This window comes from Ranitomeya variabilis, chromosome 2 (assembly GCF_051348905.1).
Source record: "Ranitomeya variabilis isolate aRanVar5 chromosome 2, aRanVar5.hap1, whole genome shotgun sequence".
NCBI classification, from domain to species: domain Eukaryota; kingdom Metazoa; phylum Chordata; class Amphibia; order Anura; family Dendrobatidae; genus Ranitomeya; species Ranitomeya variabilis.
Window position 1 is genome coordinate 992,537,753 of NC_135233.1, and position 26,869 is coordinate 992,564,621.

The 26,869-nt window shown below is 47.8% G+C and overlaps 1 protein-coding gene across 3 annotated transcripts in view; it reads right to left on the reverse strand.

The window, feature by feature from the left end:
* Positions 1-26,869, reverse strand: part of YEATS2 (YEATS domain containing 2) — a 122,857-nt gene that overhangs the window by 74,908 nt on the left and 21,080 nt on the right. For all 3 annotated transcript variants that reach the window (XM_077291083.1, XM_077291085.1, XM_077291084.1), the window contains exons 5-12: positions 22,866-23,093; positions 22,673-22,782; positions 13,396-13,557; positions 12,320-12,431; positions 11,055-11,099; positions 4,107-4,263; positions 2,006-2,200; positions 1,818-1,915 (exon numbers count right to left, since the gene is read on the reverse strand). In XM_077291083.1, coding sequence (XP_077147198.1) covers positions 1,818-1,915; positions 2,006-2,200; positions 4,107-4,263; positions 11,055-11,099; positions 12,320-12,431; positions 13,396-13,557; positions 22,673-22,782; positions 22,866-23,093 — 1,107 coding nt within the window. The remainder of the gene's footprint in view (positions 1-1,817; positions 1,916-2,005; positions 2,201-4,106; positions 4,264-11,054; positions 11,100-12,319; positions 12,432-13,395; positions 13,558-22,672; positions 22,783-22,865; positions 23,094-26,869) is intronic.

Sequence of the window (26,869 nt, forward strand, 5' to 3'; positions counted from 1 at the left end):
CTGTCATGGAATCCAAGTCGCTGATTGGTCTCGCCAGCTGCCTGTCATGGCTGCCGTGACCAATCAGCGACGGCCACAGTCTGATTAGTCCCTCTCTACTCCCCTGCAATCAGTGCCCGGCGCCCGCTCCATACTCCCCGCAGTCACCACTCACACAGGGTTAATGCCAGCGGTAACGGACCGCGTTATGCCGCGGGTAACTCACTCCGTTACCGCCGCTATTAACCCTGTGTGACCAAGTTTTTACTATTGACGCTGCCTATGCAGCGTCAAGAGTAAAAACTTCTAATGTTAAAAATAATAAAAAAAATTAAAAATCATTATATACTCACCTTCCGCCGCCTTTCCCGCTCCTCGCGATGCTCCGGTGACCGCTCCATGCAAGCGGCAGGTTCCGGTGCGAAGGATGGTCTGCGAGAAGGACCTGCCATGACGTCACGGTCATGTGACCGCGACATTATCACAGGTCCTGAGCGAGAAGGACCTGCCATGACGTCACGGTCACGTGACCGCGACGTCATCACACCCTGGGACCGGAAGCTGCCGCCTGCACCCCACACAGGCGACAGAACTACAACGTGCCTTCGGAAGGTGAGTATATGTTTATTTTTTTAACCTGTGACATACGTGGCTGGGCAATATACTACGTGGCTCTGTGCTGTATACTACGTCGCTGGGCAATATACTACGTCGCTGGGCAATATACTACGTGGCTGGGCAATATACTACGTGGACGGGCAATATACTACGTGGACATACATATTCTAGAATACCCGATGCATTAGAATCGGGCCACCATCTAGTATATATATATATATATATATATATATATATATATACACACACGTGTGTATGTATGTGTGTGTGTGTGTGTGTGTGTGTGTGTGTGTGTGTGTGTGTGTGTGTGTGTGTGTGTGTGTGTGTGTGTGTGTGTGTGTGTGTATATGTATATGTATATATATATATATATATATATATATATATATATATATATATATATATATATATATATATATATATATATATATATATATATATAGCTTTGTCATATTTGTACTGACCTAGACAATCATATGGCCAGGTCATAAGCCCTCGTGTGGCTATGCAGGGAAAAAAAAAATGATGACCCCAAGTCCGGGGTCACACTGGAGTATGTTCTCTCATGCAAGAGAATTGGACTGATTGTGCTAATGACATTCGGCTCAAACTCTGTCAGAGTCTGATCCGAGCGTCCCCTTAATATGATCAGATTCTCTCGCAAAATACAATTGCATCACAAGTGCGAAGAAGTCAGAGAACTTAATTTCTCCATTGTCTCGGTCCATGAATGTTGGACTGCATTCGGATTGCATCCGAGTGCAGTCCGATGTTTGACATGCACCCACAGACCTGTATGGGTGCGCGTGATCCGATTATCAGATGCACTTGCAGTAGGCTACGATTGTTTCGGCATGAGAAAAGAAATCGCAGATCTGCAATGCCCCATACTATAACATCGGGCTGAGTGCTATCCAATAAAACATCACATAGCACTCGGCTGTGTTATACATTCATTTGGGCAAGCCCTTATAAGCAGGAGAGGAAAAGGACAAAGACAAAAATTTGAAGAAAAAAAAGCACAGTTATGAAGGGGTTAAACAAAATAAACCCGCTGCTGTTATTCAGATGAATGGTTTCCATTTAATACGAGGACGGCGGAGTTCACCAACACAGGTACCGCTCATAAAGGGGCCTTCTAGTTTGGCTCATTGATGGGTTGCCTCAGCAGAAACAAAACTTCTCACCTCAATATAAAATGCATTAAAATTAACCTTTACCTTTATATTTTGAGTTATGAAACTGCTACCATGAATCTTGGGTAAAGGGGAGCGTGTCCCGGCTTGGGATACATTGGAGTGCTTGCTTGTTGGGCTACCTGGACATTGAAGAAGAATCCATTTTAAAATTTTAGAACATTTATTAATAGAGAAACAAAAATATGATTAAGAGAATCGAGGAGCCTTACCGGACACTATTTTGCAGCTCATTGTAATTGGCTGGAAAGATTTCCCAGGCGAGTCAGCCAGCCCCGCAGCCTGACCTTGGGGGACAATCTTACAGCTGGCCGTGATGGGCTGGAAAGCGGTGCTGCCCTGTGCTCCGATAGTGAACCTCTGGGTCACTTTTGTGGGTGTAGATGTGGGATCTGATGAATCATAACCTTATAAAAAAAATAAAAATAAATAAATATTAGTCCATACATAAAACACAGATAACAGATGAATGTAAATTGGGGTCCCCCTAACTCAAATCCCCTGCTTAATAATAAGCTTACATTAAGTATATCTCCAGTAAATAAGATCAGCAGTGCAAACTCAGACATGCCGGATCGATGGTACCCCCCTCCTGACAAATTATCCGGGGCTCCCATATAGTCATGGCCGAAAGTGTTGACAGCAATGAAAATGATCCAGAAAATAAAGTATTTCCCTCAGAAAATTATTGCAGTTACACGTTTTGTTATACACAAGTTTGTTTATTTCCTTTGTGTGTACTGCAACAACAACAAAAAAAAACGGCAAATTGGACATCTTTTCACACAAAACCGAAAAAAAATGAACAAGACAAAATTATTGGTGACATCTTTCTGAAATTGTGGGTAAAAATCTTTTACGTTTTAAGCATGTGATCCTTGTGCAAACTCATCTATGGCAAGTAACAGGTGTGGACAATATGAAAATCACACCTGAAACCAGATAAAAATCTTTGCATTGTGTGTCTATGTGTGCCACACTATGCACGGAGAACAGCAAGAGAAGAAGAGAACTGTCTGAGGACTTGAGAACCAAAATTGTTGAACAATATCACATCATGTAAGGTTACAAGTCCATCTCCAGAGATCTTGATGTTCCTTTGTCCACGGTGCGCAACATAATCAAGAATTTTACAACCAATGGAACTGTAGCTAATCTGCAATGCAGAATAGTTCCAAATTCAATCTGTCCTGTAGTCTCAGGGTGCATCAGTGTCAGCGCGAACTATCTGTGGACAATTGAATGCAATGGAAACGCTATGGCAGGAGACCCAGGAGGACCCCATTTCTGACAGACATGAAAAAAAAAATATACGCGAGTAAGGCAAAATCCTTCTGACAAAGCGTTGTGTGGAGAGATGAGCTTTTTGGTAAAATACATCATTCTACTGTTTACTGAAGACGGAATGAGGAGTACAAAGAAAAGAACACAGTACCTATAGTCAAATGTGGTGGAAGTTCAAAGATGTTTTGGTGTTGTTTTACTGTCTCTGGCACTGGGTGCCTTGACTGCCTGTAAGGCATCATAAAATCTGAAGATTACCAAGGTTTTTGGATTGCAATGTAGCGCCCTGTGTCAGAGAGCTGTGTTTGCGTCCTAGGTCATGGGTCTTCCAGCAGGACAGTGACCCCAAACATACTTCAGGAAGCCCCCATAGATGGATGGAAAAAAGCGCTGGAAAGTTCTAAAGTGGCAGCAATGAGTCTGGATCTACATCTCATTGAACACCTGTGGAGAGATCTTAAAACCACTGTTGGGAGAAGGCGCCTTCAAATATGAGAGACCTGGAGCAGTTTGCAAAAGAAGGGTGGTCTAGAATTCCAGCTGAGAGATGTAAGAAGCTTGTTGATAGTTATAGGAAGCGATTGATTGTAGTTATTTATTCTAAAGGGCGTGCAACCAAATATTAAGTTGTGGGTGCCAACAATTTTGTCCAGATCATTTTTGGGGTTTTGTGTGAAATGATGTCCAATTTGCCTTTTTTTTTTTTTTTTTTTTTTACTCTTTTTTATGTTGTTCTAATATACGCAAAGGAAATTAAGGCGTAAACAACAAAACGTGTAACTGCAATAATTTTCTGGAGGAAATACTTCTTTTTCTGGAACAATTTCAAGGGTGCCAACACTTTCAGCCATGACTGTACATTAAACTGGTGTTTGAAACCGATGAGGTCAGTGGGTTCAGCTGACATTAGTCTTTTGTGTTTGAGGGGCTTTAGTGACACATTACTGGAATCGGGGTCTCTTGTCCCTACATTATGCTGCTCTCAGTGTAAGTGGCAAATGCCTGGTGACAGATTCCCTTTACATCTACCTTTTTCTGATAATGTAAGACTCCCTTTATGTGGCGATGATGGTTTAACGACGGGAGGTCCAGGAACAGATCCTTCAGACTGACTAGACTCATTAGAAGATTGTGAACAGAGGTAATCTTCTCCAAACGAGTGTCTAAGGAGTTCAACTTCAACAACCTGCAGACAAACAGTAATAAATGGTTACACTTCTGAAGACTGAAGACCACCCAATACACGCAAGATGACTGTCGGCTAAACGATGATTTGGCTGATCGATCAGCTGACAGCCATCTCCCCTATCTTCCATACACAGCAACGCTCATTCAGCCGTACACTCCTGCATTCTCTGAGAGAGCTGCTGCCAGACTTACTTCACGCAAAGCAAAAGGATTGGCAGTCTGAAATCGGACATGTCATGTCCTCATCTCCCCCATCATCTATCAAGTCCACCATATGCATCAGACTGTTGCCTGAACCTGTCCATAGTGGTGGGTTAGGCAGACATTGCACTAATGTGTATGGGGGGGGGGGGCTTAAGGGTTCATTAACACTGCAAGTTTCCCGCAAACGAGTGTTCATAAGGATGCTAATTTCACAACAAGCTGCCAGGCAAAACTGGTTGCCGATTACCCAACGAGTGAGGAAAAAAAATGCTTGTTCATAGGGTGAAATTATATTTTGTGTTGCGTGAAAGATTATCGGTTGATGTGCTGCCGAAAGCCGTGGCACCCTAAGGAAACGGACTGATCCATTTTCGATCGTTCAGTGCACATATGAACCACGGACTGCGTATATAATCAGGCTACTAAACGATCGCCGATTGCCAAACAAGTTGCTGATTAGAGGTTGTTATGACCGCCAAATCGGGACCTTTAGTTTAGGATCATAAGAAATGTAAAAATATAAGGAGATTTTTGTGTACTCACCGTAAAATCTTTTTCTCCGAGTCATCATTGGGGGACACAGGACGAATGGGTGTTATGCTGCTGCCACCAGGAGGACACTAAGTTAAACACACACAAAAGATTAACTCCTCCCCTGCAGTATACACCCACAGGCTGGACAATCCAGAGCCAGTTCGGTAACAAAGCAGTAGGAGTAAACCAGTTATCAAACAGAAAACATGTCATAGTCAAAACACAGACTGAAAAGAACAATTGAGCCAACTAGGCTAACAGGGAGGGTGCTGTGTCCCCCAATGATGACTCGGAGAAAAAGATTTTACGGTGAGTACACAAAAATCTCCTTTTCTCCTACGTATCATTGGGGGACACAGGACGAATGGGACGTCCCAAAGCAGTCCCTGGGTGGGTCACCAGAAGTTATAAATGCAGTGCGAGCCTACAACTACAGATGAGACACAGCCGCTTGTAGGATTCGCCTACCGACGGAAGCGTCTGCCGAAGCCTGAAAGTGCACATGGTAGTGTTTCGTGAACGTATGTAGACTGGACCATGTAGCAGCCTTGCAGACTTGTGCTGCCGATGCCTGGTGCCGGATGGCCCAGGACGCGCCGACTGACCGGGTAGAATGAGCCTTGATCCCCGGAGGTGCAGCGTGACCCTTGACACGGTAGGACTCTTGGATGGCGGAACGAATCCACTTGGCAATGGAGGCCTTGGAAGCGGGTAGTCCCTTCCGTGGCCCCTCCGGAAGAACAAACAAGGCATCTGATCTACGGAAAGACGCAGTCCTGGAGACATAACGTCTGAGACCCCTCACTAAGTCCAGAGTGTGGAGCGCCCTTTCCGTGGGGTGGGAAGGCGCAGGGCACAGTGAGGGAAGAACAATTTCCTCATTAAGATGGAAAGAGGAAACGACCTTCGGAAGAAAAGTCGGACATGTCCGCAGAACTACCTTATCCTGGTGGAACACGAGGAAAGGAGGTCGGCACGACAGAGCTGCCAGCTCAGAGACACGTCGAATAGACGTGACAGCCACGAGGAAGACAATCTTCCAAGACAAGAACAGTAAAGACACCTCGTGCAAGGGCTCAAAAGGTGGCTCTTGAAGAGCACAGAGAACTAGGTTCAGGTCCCATGGTTCCAAAGGCATCTTGTAAGGCGGAACCATATGAGAAACCCCCTGGATAAAGGTCCTGACCTGCAATCTGTTTGCGATCCTTCTCTGAAAAAGGACCGAGAGAGCAGAAATTTGGCCCTTAAGAGAGCTGAGTGCAAGACCCAAGTCTACGCCTGATTGGAGGAATTCCAAAATGTGAGGAATAGAAAAACGGAGGGGGGAACGCCTCCGATCCCTGCACCAGGCGAAGTATGCCTTCCAAGCGCGGTGGTAGATGCGCATAGAAGAAGACTTGCGTGCACGGAGCATGGTAGATATCACCGTCTGAGACAACCCCTTCTGCCTCAGAACCCAGGACTCAACGGCCACGCCGTTAAACACAGGGCCTCTGAGTTCGGGTGGTAAATGGGCCCTTGAGACAGGAGGTCTGCGCGATTCGGCAGCCTCCAAGGTACATCTGAGACCAGTTGAACCATCTCGGCATACCATGTCCTGCGTGGCCAATCCGGAGCGATGAGGATTACTGGAATCCGTTCTGCCCTGATCTTCCTGATAACCTTCCCCAGAAGGGGAATTGGGGGAAAGATGTATGGGAGACTGAAGCCCTGCCATGAGAGGACGAGAGCGTCGGCTCCGAAGGCTGAGGGGTCGTGAGACCTGGCCATGAAGACGGGAACCTGACAATTGAGGCGGGATGCCATTAGATCCACGTCCGGGGTCCCCCAACGAGAGCAGATCTGGTGAAAGACTGCGGGATGAAGAGACCACTCTCCGGGATCGAGGCTGTGGCGACTTAGAAAGTCCGCTTCCCAGTTTTCCACGCCTGGTATGAAAACTGCTGAGAGAATGGAATGATGTGCCTCGGCCCAACGGAGAATTAGCGTCACCTCGACCATGGCCGCCCTGCTGCGAGTGCCCCCTTGGCGGTTGACGTAGGCTACTGCCGTAGCGTTGTCGGACTGGACTCTTACCGCACGTCCGGAGAGGAACTGCTGAAAATGATGGAGGGCTAGTCTGATTGCCCGAATCTCTAAGATATTGATGGGTAGCTGGGACTCCTGCGGCGACCAGCGACCCTGGGTCGAGTGACGCTGGAACACTGCACCCCAGCCGAAGAGACTGGCGTCCGTTGTGACAACCAGCCAGTGCACCGGAAGGAAAGACTTCCCCCGAGTCAGGGAGGACCTCTCGGTCCACCACCTGAGGGATTGTCTGATTTGGCGAGAGAGAAGGAGACGGCGGTCGAGCGAGGCGGGATTCCTGTCCCATACTGCCAGAATGGCGTGTTGTAAGGGCCGGAGGTGAAAAACCGCAAAGGGCACTGCCTCCATTGCCACCACCATCCTGCCGAGTACCCTCATGGAGAAGCGTAGGGAGTGAGAGCGAGGTTGAGCAAGCTTCCGGACCTCTCTCTGTAGAGTAGATACCTTTTCCGGAGGCAAGAGTACTAGACCCTGAGAGGAGTCTAAGATCATGCCCAGGTAGGGTATGGTTTGGGCCGGGACTGGGGAAGATTTTTTGAAATTGAGTTTCCAGCCCAGGCGTGAAAGAGTATTTATAGTGACATCTACCGCCTCTGAACAGGACCGGAAAGAGGGACCCTTTATAAGAATGTCGTCCAGGTAGGGCAACACCACTATGCCTCGAGCATGGAGAATGGCCACGGCAGCCGCCATGACCTTGGTGAACACCCGAGGAGCGGTGGCCAGCCCGAACGGTAGGGCGACAAACTGAAAATGGTGGCCCTGGACCGCGAAGCGGAGAAAGCGCTGATGAGACGGCAGAATGGGAATGTGCAGGTAAGCGTCTTGAACATCTAGAGATGCAAGAAACTCGCCCTCTTCCAGAGAGGCAATTACCGAGCGGAGGGACTCCATTCGGAATTGACGCACACGGACGTACCTGTTGAGGAGTTTGAGGTCCAATATCGGACGTACGGAGCCGTCCTTCTTTGGTACAATGAAAAGATTGGAATAAAAACCTTGGTACCTTTCGTCCTGAGGTACCGGGATGATGACCCCGTCGTCCCATAGCGATTTTATGGCCTGGAAATACTGACGGACCCTTGCTCTGGGAGGAGGGGACTGAAAGAAACGAGATGGGGGAAGAGAGACAAACTCTATCTTGTAACCGACGGATACCAGATCGCGGACCCATCGGTCGGGAACTACCGAGAGCCACGCGTCCCGAAAGAAGAGTAGGCGGCCGCCAACTCTGTCGGTGTCCTTTGGCGTCTGCCAAGAGTCATTGAGGAGGAGACCTGTTAGATCTGGACCCCCTGGACCCCTGTTGTCTGGGTCTGCCTCTCCAAGAGGGAGAAGGTTTGTAAGATGGCTGGGAGGTTCTGTCCTTGCGCTGACCTCTCCCGACGCCAGGTGGCGCGGAGGAAGGATTGGACCAGTTGGAACCGAAACGGAAATATCGGCCTCGGCCCTGTTGGTTGCGAAAGGGACGAAAGGTCCGTTGCTGGGGAAGGAATTTGCTCTTTCCCCCTGTGGAGTCTGCGATCATTTTATCTAGTTTGTCCCCAAACAGACGTTCACCCTGGTATGGAAGGGACGTGAGAGATTTTTTGGATCCTGAGTCCGCTTTCCAGTCCCTGAGCCAAAGGGATCTGCGGACCGTGACAGCATTGGCCGCTGCCTGTGAGGCACAGTTGGCCGCGTCTAAGGATGCGGAAACTACAAAGTCCCCCGCTCTGGCAATCTGAGTGGCCAGGTGAGAAACCTCAGGGGGTAAGTCGGCATGAAGTGCAGTAGAGGCTAAAGACTCGGCCCAATGGGACATGGCTTTTGCAACCCATGTGGTGGCAAAAGAAGGAAAGAGAGAAGCCGAGGAAGCTTCAAAAGCCGAGCGAGCCATCTGATCAATTTGTCTATCCGTGGGATGCTTGATGGACGCGCCCTCGGAGGAAGATAGAACCGCCTTTGTGGCTAGCCGCGACACTGGCGGGTCCACGGAGGGTGACTGAGACCACTCCTTAGCAAGGTCCTGAGCAAACGGATACTTCAATTGCATAGCCTTCTGACCTGAGAAGCGTTTATCCGGACGGACTCTATGGAGATCGACAATGTCCTTGAATTGAGGATGCGTGGGGAAAAACCTATGAGCCTTTGTAGTCCGCCCAAATGACACGGGATGAGCCGCCTTAGACGGGGCTTCCTCCTCTAACTGTAGAGTCTGACTTACAGAGTCTATGAGAGAATCAAGGGTCTCTTGGTCATGACGGTACTCTGGGGAACAGGACACGCTGGAAGCGTCGTCCAGAAAAGATTCCCTGCTATGATCTGGGGATGAGTGACGAGAGACTTCGCTCTCTGAACCAGAAGGCTGATCACGGACCGGAGATATTACCCTGGACCTCTTTCTATATGAGTGAGGGCTTCTGGAAACGGAACGACCTCTGGGCCGTGAGGGGTTCTTAGACCGCGTTACATCATCCTTGGAAGTACCCTGGGTAAGGGACGGCTCACGGAGGGACTGTATCGTCCTTTCCAAGGATGCCACAGATCGAGCAAGGGAGGACGCCCATGCGGGGGTACTAGGTTCAGTACATTCCGGGTCAGAGGCCGGATTATCCTGTGCCGCGGGCATTTCACAGGCAGAGCACAGCGGGGTGGTGTGACCTCGGGGCAGAGAAATCTTGCAGGAGGTGCACACAGCAAAAATAACAGAGTGGGTCTTTCCAGTCCGTTTTTGCCTAGACTGTGACATATTTGCTGTGGAGTGAGCGTACTGGCAGGGGAGAGAGGCAATCCTATTGGGTGCGTCTCACCTAGGATCCGCGGTGGCTTGGCAGGGAGATCCTGAAGCTTTCCTCCTGTCCTGAGCGCTGCGGTGCTGCAGAGCCGCCAGTGCACTTCCTGGTCCAAGATGGCCGCCGAGAAGTGAGAAGGGCGCTTCTCGGGAGCGAGAAGCGCCCAGGGAGGGGGCGTGTCGTGGGCGGGCGGCGGCATGCTTGTGGGCGGGCGCTGTAGTCCGACCCAGGCCTGGGAGCCGCCGAGCCCTCTCAGAAAGGAAACGCTGCCCAGCGGCTATAGAGCCGCACGCTGCCCCGCGGCTGCAGAGCCACCCGCTGCCCCGCGGCTGCAGAACCGCACGTTGCCCCGCGGCTGCAGAGCCGCACGCTGCCCCGCGGCTGCAGAGCCGCACATTGTCCCGCGGCTGCAGGGCCGCATGCAGAAGAGAGTAAGGGGGGCCCCCTGCTGCCAGCTGGTCGGTCCCCGCACTTACCTTGTGCGATGGGACCGATGCTCCATCCACCTTCACCATGATAGGGAGAGGGTGGAGAGCTACTGCCGCCATGTATCAGCCACTATCTCAGTGGTGGTGCAGTGGGCGGCTGCGCGGACGCCCTGTCAATTTGTCCGGCTGTGCCCTGGCTCCAGGAGACTTAGGTGGATGATTAGTCCCCATGGTCGCCTGAGAAGGATGGAAGGAGATCGGGACGCTAGGGAACCGTCGCCACACTGAAAGGTGAGCCAGGGCTGGCATCCATCGTTGCGGGAAAGGATACAGGAGGAACGCTCCGTGTACTTGCCCGTTGTTGGTGCGGGAGAGATCAGAGCTAAAAATTTGCCTGTCGCTCCCTTCTTTCCGTTAAATCAAAAACTAAAAATTGGTGGGGTCCTGAGGACCCAAGTGCCTCCTGAGACACTAAGTAAGAACTGGCTCTGGATTGTCCAGCCTGTGGGTGTATACTGCAGGGGAGGAGTTAATCTTTTGTGTGTGTTTAACTTAGTGTCCTCCTGGTGGCAGCAGCATAACACCCATTCGTCCTGTGTCCCCCAATGATACGTAGGAGAAATGATGTCTACTCAAATTCCAGTGGAAAACATAGCTAGCATTTACTCACTTACTTACGAGCACCATAATAAGGAACCACCCCATAAAAGTACACACGGGTCCGAGAACTACAAAGCTCAGAAAGACAAAGTAAACCGTACCGTTTCAGCGCCCAGTGTCTGTAAGCCGGTGTACGTTCTGTCCAACTAAAAAAAAAAAAAAAAAAAATATATAAAAAGTGAAATATATTGAACGTGCACCAGGGAAGAACAAGATGGTTTTATTACAATCTGATTAAGTTTCGGGGCCATGTGAAAGTTTAATCTTACTTTTCACTTCCTCTCTTCCCAAATCAATCGAGATTTAACCCTCTCCCCACCCCTGTGCAGGCAAGTAAATGGAAAAAGTATTGAATAGAATGTTTGATATCTGACGTTGTAGAGATATTAGGTTCAGACTTGCTCAGCTTTCTACATGTGTCTTGAACAATGTGTCTGTGTCTTGTGCCTGTGGCCCCCTCTGTCACACCTCATCTATGTATACAGTCATGATTACTCGTATTAGGCACACAGAAAATGCTGCAAAGTTTTCAAATGAATCCTTTTACTGATGGAAACTTGAGTGCTGTTCTTGAGACGTCCACATGCATTCTTTTTCTTTTACCTTCCGTCTGTAAATATCACTGTGTTCTTGTTCTTTGACTGCTGTGGTTTGTTAAGACTCCATTTTGCAACACATAATATTATTTTATATTTATATTGACTACCATTATAAGTTAAATTTAGAAAAAAAATGCCATTTTTATTTATATAAATTACCGATCACAATGAATAAAGTGTTGACTGTATTGAAGGAGTAGTTACAATTACATGGAAACGATATGTTCAGACTTTGCAGGATTTTTTTTTTTCTTTAAACCATAATGTACTGGTACATAGAGATGTATCTGTATATACCAATACAAAATGTAACATTTCAGGCAGAAGAAATTCTATTCTACATAACAGTACAGGCTGTGGCTCACTGTTCGTGTTTCTGCCTTCCATATTACAGGTCCTGTGATTGGGTCCTGCAAAGATCAGCTATAATTAATTATCAATAAGTCTACTGATCCCAGTCAGTGATGTAGACTGACGGGGACCCTTCCCCTGAGACTCTGAGGCAAGGGGTCTACATTGGGAGATGAAGCCTTATCTGATCTCAAAAGCAATACAACGCAGAGAATACAGCGTCAAGGTATAGATCAGGTCCTGTCTGGGCTCTCTTCCCCCACAGGTTGAACCTGCTGCACCAGTGGTACGTCTGACACTGCATAGATGATGTATACACCATTATTTATACAACTGGATCCCAAAATATGTACCATGCAGTACACACGTCACTGGCAACTGTTTAGGAAACCACCAAACAGACTAAACCCAAATACCTTCAGGTTGTGAATGATATCGATCCTCTTATTTTGGTTGTCTTTGAAATGTATCTGGACTCTTACAGGAAATTCACCCCATCCTCTGCGTGTCAAGTGGAAAGGGGGCTCCCTAAAGACAAAAAAAGTTATATATAGCAAAATCAATAGTATAGAGGCATAAAATGGAGAAAATCCCCCATACACTTTAGATAGCTATCAGCTGAATTATCATAGAGCTAACCCATACACAGGAGCGCTCGCTCTTCTCTCTCCTGCATTCTCCGTAAGAAAGCAGCAGCCAGACTCCTCTGATGGCGACTTATCTCATCAAGAACAAAAGGATTGGATGTCTGAAATCGGACATGCCGAATCATTATTTCCCTCGACGTCATCTGCCAAAGGTCCCATACACATTAGGCTGGCTGAAGCCCGTCAACAGTCAATATTGGCGAGCTCAACCGATTTCTGAAGGCTATGTGCACACGTTGCGGATTTGGCTCTGCGGATCTGCAGCAGTTTTCCATGCATTGTACAGTACCATGTAAACCTATGGGAAAACCCACATCGTCAGTGCACATGCTGCGGAAAATACAGCGCGGAAACGCTGAGGTTTATTTTCCGCAGAGTTTTACACCTGCTCCATAATTGGAATCCGCAGGTGTAAAAACGCATGTAAAAACCGCACAAAAACCGAGATAAAGCCGCAGGTAAAAACGCAGGGCGTGTTGCCTGCGGATTTTTCCGCACAAATTCTGAAAAATCCGCAGGCAAAACATGAATCTGCAACGTGTACACATACCCTTAATGTGTACAGTGGACTTAATAAGAAAGTACTCACAAGTACTTTTTGAAGATCTTCCAAAATGATCAACATGTAGTTATTCATCCAGTAGTATAAAGGTTCTAGGCTAGATTCTAAACAAAATGTCACACATTCAAGCACATTTACAAGAGGATAATAGGGAGACTGGCCTGGTGGCTAGTCAGCTCAACGCAAATATCTTTAAATGACTGCTATAAAAAAAATAATGGTGTAATTTCTTATTGAATTTTAAAGAGTTGAAGTTTCAAGAAATGTTTGTCCTAAAACTCACTTGACTTCCACAAGGTCATTGGGTTTGTAGCTTGGGTGCAGAAAGAACCAAACCTTCTTCACAAAATGATCAATGCTGGGTTCCTTCCTAGAGCCCCTCACATAAATCATCCACTTGTGAGTAGACTGATCATTTTCTTCTCGCTTGTCTGGAGGAATATACCTTAAAAGAAAAAGATTAAGATAACGAGGATTTGCATAATCCAAGTACAATCACTGTGTACTATTAATATATACTTTTATCAGATTTCAGTGTATATTTTCAGATTTTACAAATTAAATTCATTTTAATCACTGTGATAGTGTGATATGCTATGTGGGTATCATTTTTGTGTATATTTATATTTTACTTATTTTCATGGTGTTCTCTTGTAGGATGAGTTGTTATTTGCCATCTGATATTCTCCCCACAGTTCTGTATTGTTATCTCTCCACAGGGTCAGTGAATAATGTTGTTTGCTAATATGCTAATGACAGGTTGACCTAGCTTGTTGAAACAATGAGCCCCTACTACCAACCCCCCTAACCTGTGAATGAGGAGAGGGACTTGTAAACATCAGGGAGGTGAGACAGAGATCAGATTCTGTGTGGAACCATGATGTGAAGAGCATATCAGAGAGAAAGAAGAGTATATGGACTATGCTATCCTCTGCTGGATTGTTGGACTTTTATCCTGTTACTGAACTGCATTCGTGTTCTGGACTAGTGTATCTCAGTGTGGTGGATCGTATATATGGACCTTTTGTATTTTTACATAAATAAAGGTTCTTGGATCTTTTCACTCATCTCTCGCTCTGTTGATTGTGTGATACTGGAGAAGGAACCCGTGACAATCACCATGTGGCTTGTACATTAATTATAACCTCCAATCCGCTGCAGTATATTTATTTTTTAAAGTTGAAATGCAACATTAGAAAATCAGTACTTGAACAATCAGGAAGGGGCATAAAACCAATACCACTCACCAGGTTATATCCCAAAAGACGGAGTTACTCTTTTCAGTGGCTCTCCATTATGGTTAAAGGGCAACAAAATTAGGAAAACTATTACGCCCTACAAAGTCCATATGCAACAGCAATCCTGCTACCGGCCAAGGACACTTGCTGCAATTTAGAACTTAGTTTGCTATCTCATTAAAGACCAGAAATTAGCTATAAAATTATACCGAATTTGCCCATCCTTGGTGACCCTGGATTCTCTTTAAAGATTCTCCCAACTTCCAATCCCTACTTTCAACAAAAGACCTAAAATAAAAATTCTACCGCTGCCCCGCGGTTATAAACCGACTGCTCCCTTCCCACTCACCAGCCTCCCTCATATCCTCCCATTCCCGCCGCCTATCCTCACATTTCTCCAATTCATAAACTGAATCCAAAGATGTATCACTTCGGTTACTAGAAACGGCTGTTCAAACTAAATCAGAGCTTTTAGATTTAGCATGAAACAGAGCGGTGAAAGCTGCCCCGGCCCTCATCAGTCTCTGAATATACAATGTCTATAGACAGGGAGGTGCTTATCACAGGAAGGGGGCGTTGCCGGACTAGTGTAGTCCAGCAATATTAATCACTTAGTGATAAATCCTTCATAGTTAGTAAACAACAACATGTACTTTGACAAGTGACACCTCCCTGAATTCTATTTTTCAGCCTCTATCTCCTGTTGTCTTCAGATTACATAGCAAAAACCTGTGACAGATTCTCTTTAAATGGAATATGCCAGCACGTTTTGCTACCTCATCTACTAGCAGAATAACTTAAGAAAAAAGACCGTGATTGCAGGTCACTGGGGTCAGCAGTTGTGACCATCAAAAGTTTTTAGCATGAAGCAGAGCTGAGAAAGCAGCCCCCAGGCACACCAGCCTCTATATGTACATTGTCTATTGACAGTAAGCTGCTTATCAGAGTAGGTGGCATGGTCGGACCAGTGCTCACGTGAGTATCAGTCTGGGAAGTAATAAATATCCTGGTGATTAAACATTCATTATATGGAAACAACAGCACACAGCTTAATAAGTGACACATCACTGAAATCTGTGTCACAGCCTGTACCCATGTCCTCAGATTACACAGCAAAAACCTGCTAACAGATTCAATTTAAGGGCTCATACCCAATAAGTGTGTAAAAAAGTTCCGATATCAGGACTACACAAAAATCCCTGTTTTTCACTCACCATAAAATCCTTTTCTCAGAGCCAATCATTGGGGGACACAGGACCATGGTGTTATGCTGCTGCCACTAGGAGGACACTAAGCAAATACACAAAAAAGTTAACTCCTCATCCGCAGTATACACCCTCTGCTGGCTCTCTCATGAACCAGAGCCAAAGCAGTAGGAGCTCACAAACAGAGTTGCAATATGTCAAAACCAACGGGCTAACAGGGTGGGTGTTGTGTCCCCCAATGATTGGCTCGGAGGAAAGGATTTTACGTTGAGTAACAAAAATCCCTGTTTCTCCTTTGCCTCATTGGGGGACACAGGACCATGGGACGTCCTAAAGCAGTCCCTGGGTGGGAAAAACGTCACAACAGGTGGAACCTCACGCACCCAAAGCTTAACGAATTAAGTGATTAAATGAAGCCTACAGATGCGAAATTGCCAATTGCAAAATCTGTCTGCCGAGGGCCGCATCTGAAGAGGCTTGGACATGAATGTTGTAATGTTTAGCGAACGTGTGAAGACTGGACCAAGTCGCAGCCTTACACACTTGCTGTGCAGATGCCTGGTGCCGAATAGCCCAGGAGGCCCCCACTGACCGAGTGGAGTGTGCCTTAATCTCTGCGGGGATAGGCTGGCCTTTGACACGGTAAGCTTATTCGATCGCTGAACGAAGCCATCTGGCTATCGTGGCCTTCGAGGCAGGCAAACCCTTTCTATGACCATCCGGAAGCACAAAAAGGGCATCGGCTTTGCGAAAAGATGCCGTTCTGGAAATGTACTTTCTGAGAGCCCTCACCAAGTCCAGAGTGTAAAAAGCTTTCTCAGTACGATGGACTGGAACCGGACAGAATGAGGGCAGGACAATGTCTTCATGCAGATGAAAAGTTAAGACGACTTAAGGTAAGAAGGACGGGGACGTCCTGAGCACCACCTTGTCCTGGTGGAAAATAAAAAATGGGAGGTTTGCACGACAAAGCTGCCAGTTACGAGACCCGTCTGATGGATGTTATTGCCACCAGAAAGGCAACTGTCCATAGAGAGAGAGAGAGAGAGAGAGAGAGAGAGAGAGAGAGAGAGAGAGACAGACATCCTGTAATGGCTCGAAGGGAGTCTCTTGTAAAGCACTGAGGAGCAAGTTAAGGTTCTAAAGGCATCTTGTACGGAGGGACAAGATGTGAAACTCCCTGCATGGAGGTCTTAACCTGAGGCTTGGAAGCTATCCGATGCTGGAAAAGGACAGAAAGGGCTGAGATCTGGCTCTTGAGAGAGGCCAGCGCTAGGCCTGAATCCAGACCCCTTGGAGAAATTCCAGAATGGAGGGGATGGAAAACACCAACGGGAAAAGACCCTTATCTTTACACCATGAGAAAAAAAAGTCTTCCAAACGCGATGGTAAATACGCATGGAAACAGGCTTCATAGCGTTGATCATGGTAGATGCCACTTGACGGGAGTACCCTGCCTGGGTTAGGATCCAGGATTCAATGTCCAGGCCGTTAAACTCCGAACTCTCAAGTTCTGGTGGCAAATGGGCCCCTGGGAGAGAAGGTCCGGACGATCTGGTAACCTCCAGGGAACATTAGCTCCGCGTAGTACCAAGCTCGGCGTGGCCAGTCCGGAGCGACAAGGATCACCGGAACGCCTTCCACTTTGATTTTTCGGATGACCCTTGGGATCAGCAGAAGAGGCGGAAATATGTAAGGGAGACAAAATTGGCTCCATGGCAGTACTAGGGCATCTGAGCCGAGGGCTAGCGGATCGCGGGATTGGGCTACAAATGACTTGGTGTTCAGCCTGGAGGCCATGAGGTCCACATCTGGAGTGCCCCAACGCTGGCAAATCTCCTGAAAGACTTCCGGGTGAAGAAACCACTCTCCTGAGGCTATGCCCTGGCGGATGAGAAAGTCCGCCGCCCAATTCTCTACCCCCGGAATATGAACTGCGGAGATGAGCGATTGATTTGCCTCGGCCAATTGTAGAATGTGTGAAACCTCGGTCATCGCTCTTCTGCTGCGCGTGCCTCCCAAAAAGGGGACTCGCTGGGATGAAACTGGAGACGATTTCTCCATGTTCATCAGCTATCCTAGAGGAAACAGAGTGTCGATGGTGACAGTGACGCTCTCTTCGCAAGCCCGATAAGACAGACCTTTGACGAGAAGATCGTCCAGACATGGAAGAATCACGACGCCCCGGGAGTGTAGAATAGACTTGACGGCTGCCATTACTTTTGTGAATACCCTCGTGGCAGTGGCGAGCCCGAAGGGCAACGCAGTAAATTGAAAATGATAGTCTCCGGCCGCAAAGCGTAGGAATCTTTGATGATGGCTTTCGAAGATTGGGATGTGAAGATATGCGTCTTTGAAGTCGATTGACACCAGGTATTCCCCTTTTTCCAAAGAAGCGATGACAGAGTGTAGGGATTCCATCCTGAAATGGCGCACTGAGAGGATTCTGTTGAACAACTTCGAGTCCAAAATGGGACGCATGGTTCCGTCTTTCTTGGGGCCCACGAACAGGTTCGAGTAGAAGCCCTTGAACCTTTCTGTGGGAGGAACCGGAACGATGACTGCGCTGTTGCGAAGGGCTTGTAGGGCCTGGTAAAAGGGGACTGCATGCGCCTTTGACTTTGGAAGACGAGACTGGAAGAAACGCGTCGGAATGGGGGAAATGAAATCGATTCTGTATCCGGAAGACACGAGATCTCTGACCCACTAGTCGTGAATGACCGATAACCATACTTGGCGAAACAAAAGTAGACGGCTGCCTACCCTGCCTGTGTCCTCCAGACACGGCCAGAAGTCATTGAGAAGAGAATTTTTCGGGAAGGGGCACTTTTGGGCCTGGATCGGGGAGATCTGTTTCTCCAGGAATTAGAAGGTCTGAAGGAATGTTGCGACCCCCTGCCTCTGCGTGGGGGGCGAGACGAGGTAGCGGGAGCGGCTGAGGATGACCAGCCTGTGGTACCGCGAAAGGGTCGGAAGCGAATCTGCGATTGGTTCCGAAAGTGGCGAATGGGCCAACGCTGAGGGAGGAATTTGCTTTTTCCACCGGTAGTGTCTGAGATAATCTGATCGAGTTTATCTCCGAACAGGCGCCCGTGCTGGTACAGCAGGGAAGTCAAGGATTTTTTAAAAGCGGAGTCTGCCCACCATTCACGAAGCCACAATGCGTTCCTGATGGTCACAGCGTTTGCGGCCGCAAGCGCGGCACAATTAGCTGCATCTAGGGAGGCATGAACTACGTAATCGACTGCTCGAGCAATCTGGTAGGCAAGATTGGACACATCGGGAGGCAAGCTATTGTCTCTATTGGATTTCACTATGGCCTCGGTCCAGGCTACCATAGCTCTAGCTACCCAAGTAGTGGCGAATGAAGGGAATAAAGTTGCTCCAGCAGCCTCAAAGACCGACCTGGCCAGGTTGTCAATCTGACGATCAGTGGAATTTTTAATGGAAGATCTGCCGCCAAAGACAGAGTCTTTGAAGCGAGTCTCAATATAGGTGAATCCACTGCAGGGGACTCAGTCCATTCCTGCCTCAGAGTCGGTGTGAAAGGGTACCGTGCTTCTAGGGGCTTTAGACCCGTGATTCGCTTATCTGGTCGACTTCAATGCCTCTTAATGTCCGTAAACTCAGGATAATTGGCAAGAAACTTGTGAGGCCGTTTTGTTCGTTTGAAGGACACTGTGTGATCCTGATTAGCACCGGCTTCTTCGTCTATTTTCAGCGTGTGATTAACCGCCTCAATGAGGGAATCAACAGACTCCTGGAACTCAGGAGAATCCGGGTATGGGGCCACATCGGATTCGTATTCTGAGTCGTGCTCACTGTAAACCCCTGGTGAAGGGGAATGAGACACAGAGCTAGGGGATAAAGAGGCATTGGAGTTCCGTGGGAAAGTGTCACGGGAACGTTTTCTAGAGGAATGTGTACCCTGCGTAGCCGTCCAGCCCCGACCTGACAACGAGTCGTGTGCGGCTGAGGAACCCTCTACAGGGGGTAAAGCGATGCCCTGGCTTGAGGAGGAATCGCAAAAGGATTCTAAGGCCTTGGCGAGAGAAGCCATGGACTGTGTCAAAGAGGAAACCCACTCAGGGGGGCTGGCACCGCTGTGTTTTACAGTAGTGGGGGTCTCCTGAGAGCCTGAAGCCTCACAGTCCGTGCAGAGAGGTTTAAGATGTTTCCGCGGTAAGGAAACATTGCATGAGGTACATGAGGCATAGATCACCGTGTGCGTCTTATCTGCCTTTTTATTAGTCTTTGATTGAGACATACTACAAAAGGCTGATAAAAGCTCGCAGGGATGTATGGATGTGAACCTGCACCGGAGGGGTCAATGACTGCCATGGAGGATGAATGTTGCAGCGGAGGGTGAATGCCTGCAGCGAAGGGGTTAAGTAGCGTGCACCTGCAGTGGTGTGTGGCTATCTTACCCAGGTCCTGCGAGCTCCCAGAGACGTGCCTGTGCGCCGATCTGTAGCAGTGATGGCGTCCCCCACAATCTTCCTGTGTGTCAGGAGATAATGTCCGATGAGAGATTTGGCGCTTCTCGTGGAGTGCGAGAAGCGCCAGAAACAGTGGGCGGTATCCCCCAGTGTAAAAGGCAGGGAGGGGGCCATGAAAAAATGCAGGGCAAGGGGCGTGGAGCTGGCCGGGATCATGGGCGTCGATGGCCTAACATAGCCAGAAGCCGGAGACTAAATTAGCGGCTGTGGAAGCGGCCGCCGGTAACGGCCGCGATAAGGTAATGGCCGCGGCAGTTACTGGAAGCCCTCACTGGGGAGAACTTCAGCTGTGAAGAGGTCCGCGCAGCAGGTATACAAGAGGCAGGAAGGCAGGTAGGCAGGGGAACATACCAAGGTGGTAGTAAAGGCCGTGGAACAGCCTACGGCTGGGTGCTGAACCCCCCCTCCCCCGGGGGCCCGGGCATAAACGCAGGACCCCGGGGAAGGAGGTAAGGAGTCCTCCCTCCTGCTAAACGGCCGTACTCACTGCGATCCGACTCAGGAGTGCTGGGCCACAGACGGCGAACATCAATCGCGCCGTCCATCCTCAATCCGCCATCCCTTTGACAGGGAGGTGGAGAGGACACGGTGGATACCTGACACCAACCGCTTTCTCACAGTGGTGGTGCAGTGGGGCCACCTAAAAGCCACGAGGGAGCTTCTCCTTCACCTCATTGGGGGATCAATCTCAAGTCGGCAGAAGTCCTGGCTCCGGAAGGGGGTATGTGGGGGCGACACCCCATGTTCCAGTCCGTTGTTGGTGTGGGGAGAGCGGACCCATTAAAGGAATCTGTCGCCCCGATGAGAGCTCAGGCTGACGCTGCAGGAGGGGGTACGGGGAGGCGACACTCCGTGTTCCTGCCTGTTGATGATTTTGGGAGATCGGGACCTTGAAAGGCCCCGTCGCCCGCTCAATCCGTGGAAAAAAGATGAAAACAAATAAATAAATAAGAAAATCGGGGTCTGAAATCAGACCCTAGTGCCTCCTACAGACACTAAGCAAGAACTGAGCTCACGAGAGAGCCAGCAGAGGGTGTATACTGCGGATGAGGAGTTAACTTTTTTGTGTATTTTTTTAGTGTCCTCCTTGTGGCAGCAGCATAACACGCCATGGTCCTGTGTCCCCCAATGAGGCGAAGGAGAAAAAAGCACAAGTGTCATGCGAGTTCAATACAATTTACATCTGAATGCAGTGCAATTGCTAGCCGACTGCAATGTGATTTTAACATGAACTTTTACATAGAGCAATTCTTTAAGTCATTAACACATCGTTCTCAAAGGAAATATTCTTCAAAGCACAGATAGATAGATAGATAGATAGATAGATAGATAGATAGATAGATAGATAGATATAGATAATCCATGCAGCCTGCTATCTAAATGTAGCAGAGCTAGACCCGTCGTGGGACAGATGAATTATCTCTACGGAAAGGTGAGGAATATTGTTTTTTGTTTTTGCATTTTAACTCTTTTGTAGATGAAAACGGTGTCGGTGGAATGGGTGATGCAGTAAATATGGTTTAATTAAGATTTACTAAAGGAGTCTGTGTGATTCTTTCAATTAAAGTACTTTTTTCTGTGTGTATGTGTGTGTTTTTCTACAATATGACTGTGGTTAGTAATGGGGGAGTCTTATTGATGACTCTCCATTACTAACCTCTGGGCTTGATGTCACCTGACAATACAAAGGTGACATCTATCCAATATATATGTCAACAACATCTATATATCTAACCTATCCTCCGTACATGGGCAATTTTTTTTGCCTAATGAGCAAGGCCGCTATTGTTCATTATACACAGGTTTTACAATTATTCAGATCAATCATGTATGCACTGGTATTTGATTGCAGTGCAGCAAGCCTTCTGTTTTTGTATCATGCACATTACCTTTGAATAGTATTTGTAGAATTATGTTGTGAGATTAATATTACAATGATTACTTATGTTAGGTTTTGAGTCTTGCTCTATATAGAATATATTCTGAGAAGACTCATATGATTTATTGGGACAATGTGGTTAATACGGTTCCTGTGGGTTTGTGAAGGAGAGGAAGACTTACATCTGGAATCGAGAGCATAGCCTGGATTTGGAAGCGGCATATCTGTGGCAAATTGGACGGGCGTTACATACAAATTTAGGTAAGGGCGTATGATAGATATAGATTATATATTTAAATCCAGGTTTGTTTGTTTTTAGTGTGCTTGCCAAATGTGTGAAGACAAAAGTGAACAATTTACCTTTAATGGTGTTTTTTTTCCCCATTTTAATTGCCTGCAGATGAGCAGGGGTTCAGATCCCGAGATCCCCATTGATGGCTCAATACACCCTCGAAATAATGAGCAGCTCAGGAGACAGGAGCACATAGAGCAGCATACAATAGAAATAGTCAATAGAAAGCAAAGGCCAAGAAGCCCGAGCTTAGTACTGAATCCATACCCCGCTCTGTGTGCTCCATTTGGGGGTTCATAGAGCGATCGGTGGCGATCTCAGTACCTGGACCCCCACCGATCTGCAGACACCAAAGTGCCTGCTAAAGCTGACAAAATTCAAGTTCAGTAATTATATAAAATCTGTAGTAGGCACACACAGACACCAGTGATCGTAATGAAAACGTACTTTGAGACATTTCCCACCACAATAGTTTTCTTCACAAAGCGTCGAGAAGTGTCCTCAGATCCTGCAAACCCGATCGATCTATTGTTCATATTTTCCGTTGAGGAAGAATCCTACAGAAATATGGAAACGATTGCACTAGGTCACAGTGTGAAGAATAAGAGCGATCCTGATTACAGCACTCGATCATACGTACCTTCCCAAGCTGGCGCTCGGCTGAAGGAGACCCTTTATGCGTGGCTTTAGATAGAATGGTGCTGTCTTTATCCAGCTCACTATGGGTGCAGACAGAGTCCGTCTCGGAGTTATTGGCAGAGGGTGTATCCGAGCGGTGGTTTGCAGGTGAAGAAGCCCGAGAGGGGGATTCCAAAAACTTCTTTATAGACGGATGGTTCAAAATTGTGGGATCACAAGACGCCGTAACCTGGTGAAACAAGAAGCAGCGTGGCAATTACAGTCGCTGGTGCAGTATCTATTTCTACATGAAGGAGCACAAAGTGACATTAAAAATGTAAATGAGAAAATAAAACAACACTTATAAAATGGAAGATTTCTGGTGTGGACTTCTTCAGTCACAGACACGGCTGCTAACAAAACAGCATTGGCTGCCATTAGAAACAGTCGATGGTTTATCTCCACCCCGTGTCAGATACGTGACCTGTAAGAAGGCTCGGACTACATTCACACTTTTGTTGTTGCCTCTCCTAGAAGATTCAGCCTCAGATTCTGATGGTTAGGATGAGAGAAATAGCGCTGCGCGCAACGCACAGCTCTGCAGGACACGGCGGACTCCCTGACAGTGAAAAGGGTCTGCCGAGCCCACCTGGGGCCATAACCCACTACAGCGGTGTGACGCCTGTCATAGATGGATGTCTCCACAAAGCCCATCAGTATTGTAAGCCCCAACAAGGCAGCACACATAAATGGAACAGAAATGGGATGCAATTAATTTTCAAGAGGGGCCACATGAAAGACCGTAACTGGTGTGGAGGGCTGAAGCAATAGGCTGAAAATAATTCTGCTCAATATTAAATATATTATCAAATTGTATCACATAATATGAAGCAGAATTAAGTATGCAAACCTCCCATATCTATAAACAGCATGAGCCCCTACAGCAGCCCCCTATATACAGCATGAGAAACCCCACAGCCCCCTATATACAGCATGAGGCCCCCCACAGACCCCCATATACAGCATGAGCCCCACAGACCCCCTATATACACCATGAGCCTCCACAGCAGCCCCTCTATATACAGCATGAGCCCCCACAGCAGCCCTATACAGCACGAGCCCCTTATGTACAGAATAAGACCCTAAATCATCCCCCTATATAAAGAATGAGCCCCCCACAGACCCCCTATATACAGCATGAGCCCCACACAGACCCCCTATATACAGCATGAGCCTCCACAGCAGCCCCTCTATATACAGCATGAGCCCCCACAGCAGCCCTATACAGCATGAGCCCCCTATGTACAGAATAAGCCCCTAAAGCATCCCCCTATATAAAGAATGAGCCCTCCACAGACCACCTATATACAGCATGAGGCCCCCCCACAGACCCCCCCATATACAGCATGAGGCCCCCACATTTCCTATATATACAGCTGTGATATCGGGATGCTGGGAGGGCGGCTGCATGGTGCCGTTTCAGTCCGAGGGCCAGACTGGCACAGCCAGAGTGCCGGACGTGGCCCATGGGCTGCACTTTGCCCAGATCTGCTCAATATAGATTATCAAATGTTGTAAATTGCAGTTAAAGGCTGCCGTCACACTAGCAGTATTTGGTCAGTATTTTCCATCAGGATTTCTCAGCCAAAGCCAGGAGTGGGTGATAAATACAGAAGTGGTGAATATGTTTATATTATACTTTTCCTCTATTTGTTCCACTCCTGGTTTTGGCTTACAAATACTGATATTACCAAATACTGATAGTGTGACGGCAGCCTAAAGGGAAAGTGTCATAATAAAATGACCTACTATATAAATTCTGCTTTTATATTTAAACGTATTGGTGATTTAGACATCTACATAGAGGGATCTTTACAGTAAAGGAATGTGCACAAGATGGCTTTTTTTTTTTTTTTAAAGTGGATTCCGAACTGCAAACCAACTGAAAAGGCGCTATCTGAACAGCCAATAGAATAAACATATGCTATGAACACTTGGTGTCCATGGGTTTAGTTTTTGAGCATCTTTTTACTGCTTTGGGTTTCCAAAGACGCAAAGTGGTTAAAAGAAGTGACCTGACCGTTCTTCAGGCTTTTTCTTTTCTACAGCAGCTGTATGTGAAGCCACTGGTTTCTTCATCACCGAATGTATTTTAAAAGAAAAAAAAAAAAAAAATACAATCCAAAAATGCCAGTTAAAAAAAACAAACAAAACAGTGAAAAAAAACAGGATTTTTTGGTTGCTTACTGTAAAATCTGTTTCTCAGAGCCTCCATTGGGGGACACAGGAACCATGGGTGCCACTAGGAGGCTGACACTATGCACAAAAAAAGTTAGCTCCTCCTCTGCAGTGTACACCCCACCGACTGGCATTATGCACTTCAGTTAGTGAGAAAGCAGTAGGAGAAAAAACAACAAGGTTGAAACATAACCACAAATATGAGAACTGTAAACGTGAGAACAGTCATAGAAGATAAAACAACAGAAACTGAGAAACATTGGGCGGGTGCTGTGTCCCCCAATCGAGGCTCCGAGAAAGATTTTACGGTAAGCAACCAAAAAATCCTGTTTTCTCTATCGCCTCTCATTGGGGGACACAGGACTGGGACGTCCCAAAGCAGTCTCTAGGGTGGGAAAAACAGACTTCCATCAGGTCAGAGGACTCACCACTGCCGCCTGCAAGATCCTTCTGCCTAGGCTGGCGTCCGCCGAAGCGTAGGTATGGACCTTGTAAAATTTGGCGAACGTGTGGATGGAAGACCAGATTGCCGCTTTGCAAAGCTGTAGGGCGGAAGCCCTGTGGTGCACCACCCAGGAGGCGCCGACTGCCCGGGTAGAGTGAGCCTTTATCCCAGGAGGGGGCACTCTGTTCTTGACCCGGCAAGCAGCCAGAATTGCCGTTCTGATACAGCGAGCAATAGTCGCTTTAGAAGCCGGTAGGCCTCTATGCGTGCCATCAGGAATGACGAAAAGAGAATCAGTCTTCCAGAAAGCGGACGTTCTATCCAGGTAGATCCTCACTGCCCTGACGAGGTCCAGCTTGTTCAACGATCGCTCCAGAGGATGAGTCGGAGCTGGACAAAAGGAAGGTAGAACGATGTCCTCGTTGAGGTGGAAGGTGGAAACCACCTTAGGAAGAAAAGAAGGCGGAAGCCTGGAGGACCACCTTGTCTATGAATGTAGGTCGGCAAGAGAGCCGCCAACTCGGAAGCGCGGCGGATAGAAGTGATGGCCACAAGAAAGGCCACCTTCCACGATAGAACTGACAGGGGAATCTCCCTGAGAGGCTCAAAGGGGGAAAACCTCAGAACATCCAGTACCAGATTTAGATCCCATGAATCCACCGGGGCCCTATACGGAGGGACAGCATGAGCTGCTCCTTGAAGGAAGGTCTTAACCTGTGACCGAGAAGATAAAGGTCTTCTGAAAAAGGATGGAGAACGCAGAAACCTGGCCCTTTAGGGAACTAAGAGCAAGGCCCGAATCCAGTCCTGCCTGAAGGAAGGCCAAGATGGAAGGCAGGGAAAAGGACATAGATGAAACGCGGCTGGACTCGCACCAACGGAAGTAAGCCTTCCAGGTACGATAGTAGATCCTGGAAGACGAAGGCTTCCAAGCCTGGATCATGGTGTGAATCACCCGGTCTGAAAGGCCGGACGCTCTTAGAACTGCGGCCTCAACAGCCACGCCGTTAAACTGAGCGACCGAGAATTCGGGTGGCAGATCGGACCCTGAGACAGCAGATCGGGCCTGTCTGGAAGGCGCCAGGGGGCGTCCGCGAGAAGGTTGACGATCTCCGCAAACCAAGCTCTCCTGGGCCAATCCGGGGCGATCAAAATGACCGGCACCCCCTTCCGCTTTGATCTTTTTCAACAGTTTGGGAAGCAAGGGAAGGGGTGGGAACAGGTAGGGCTGCACGAACCGTGACCAAGGAATGGCTAGAGCGTCGACGCCCACTGCAAGAGGATTGCAAGACCTGGAGACGAACTGAGGAACCTTCCTGTTTGTACAAGACGCCGTGAGGTCC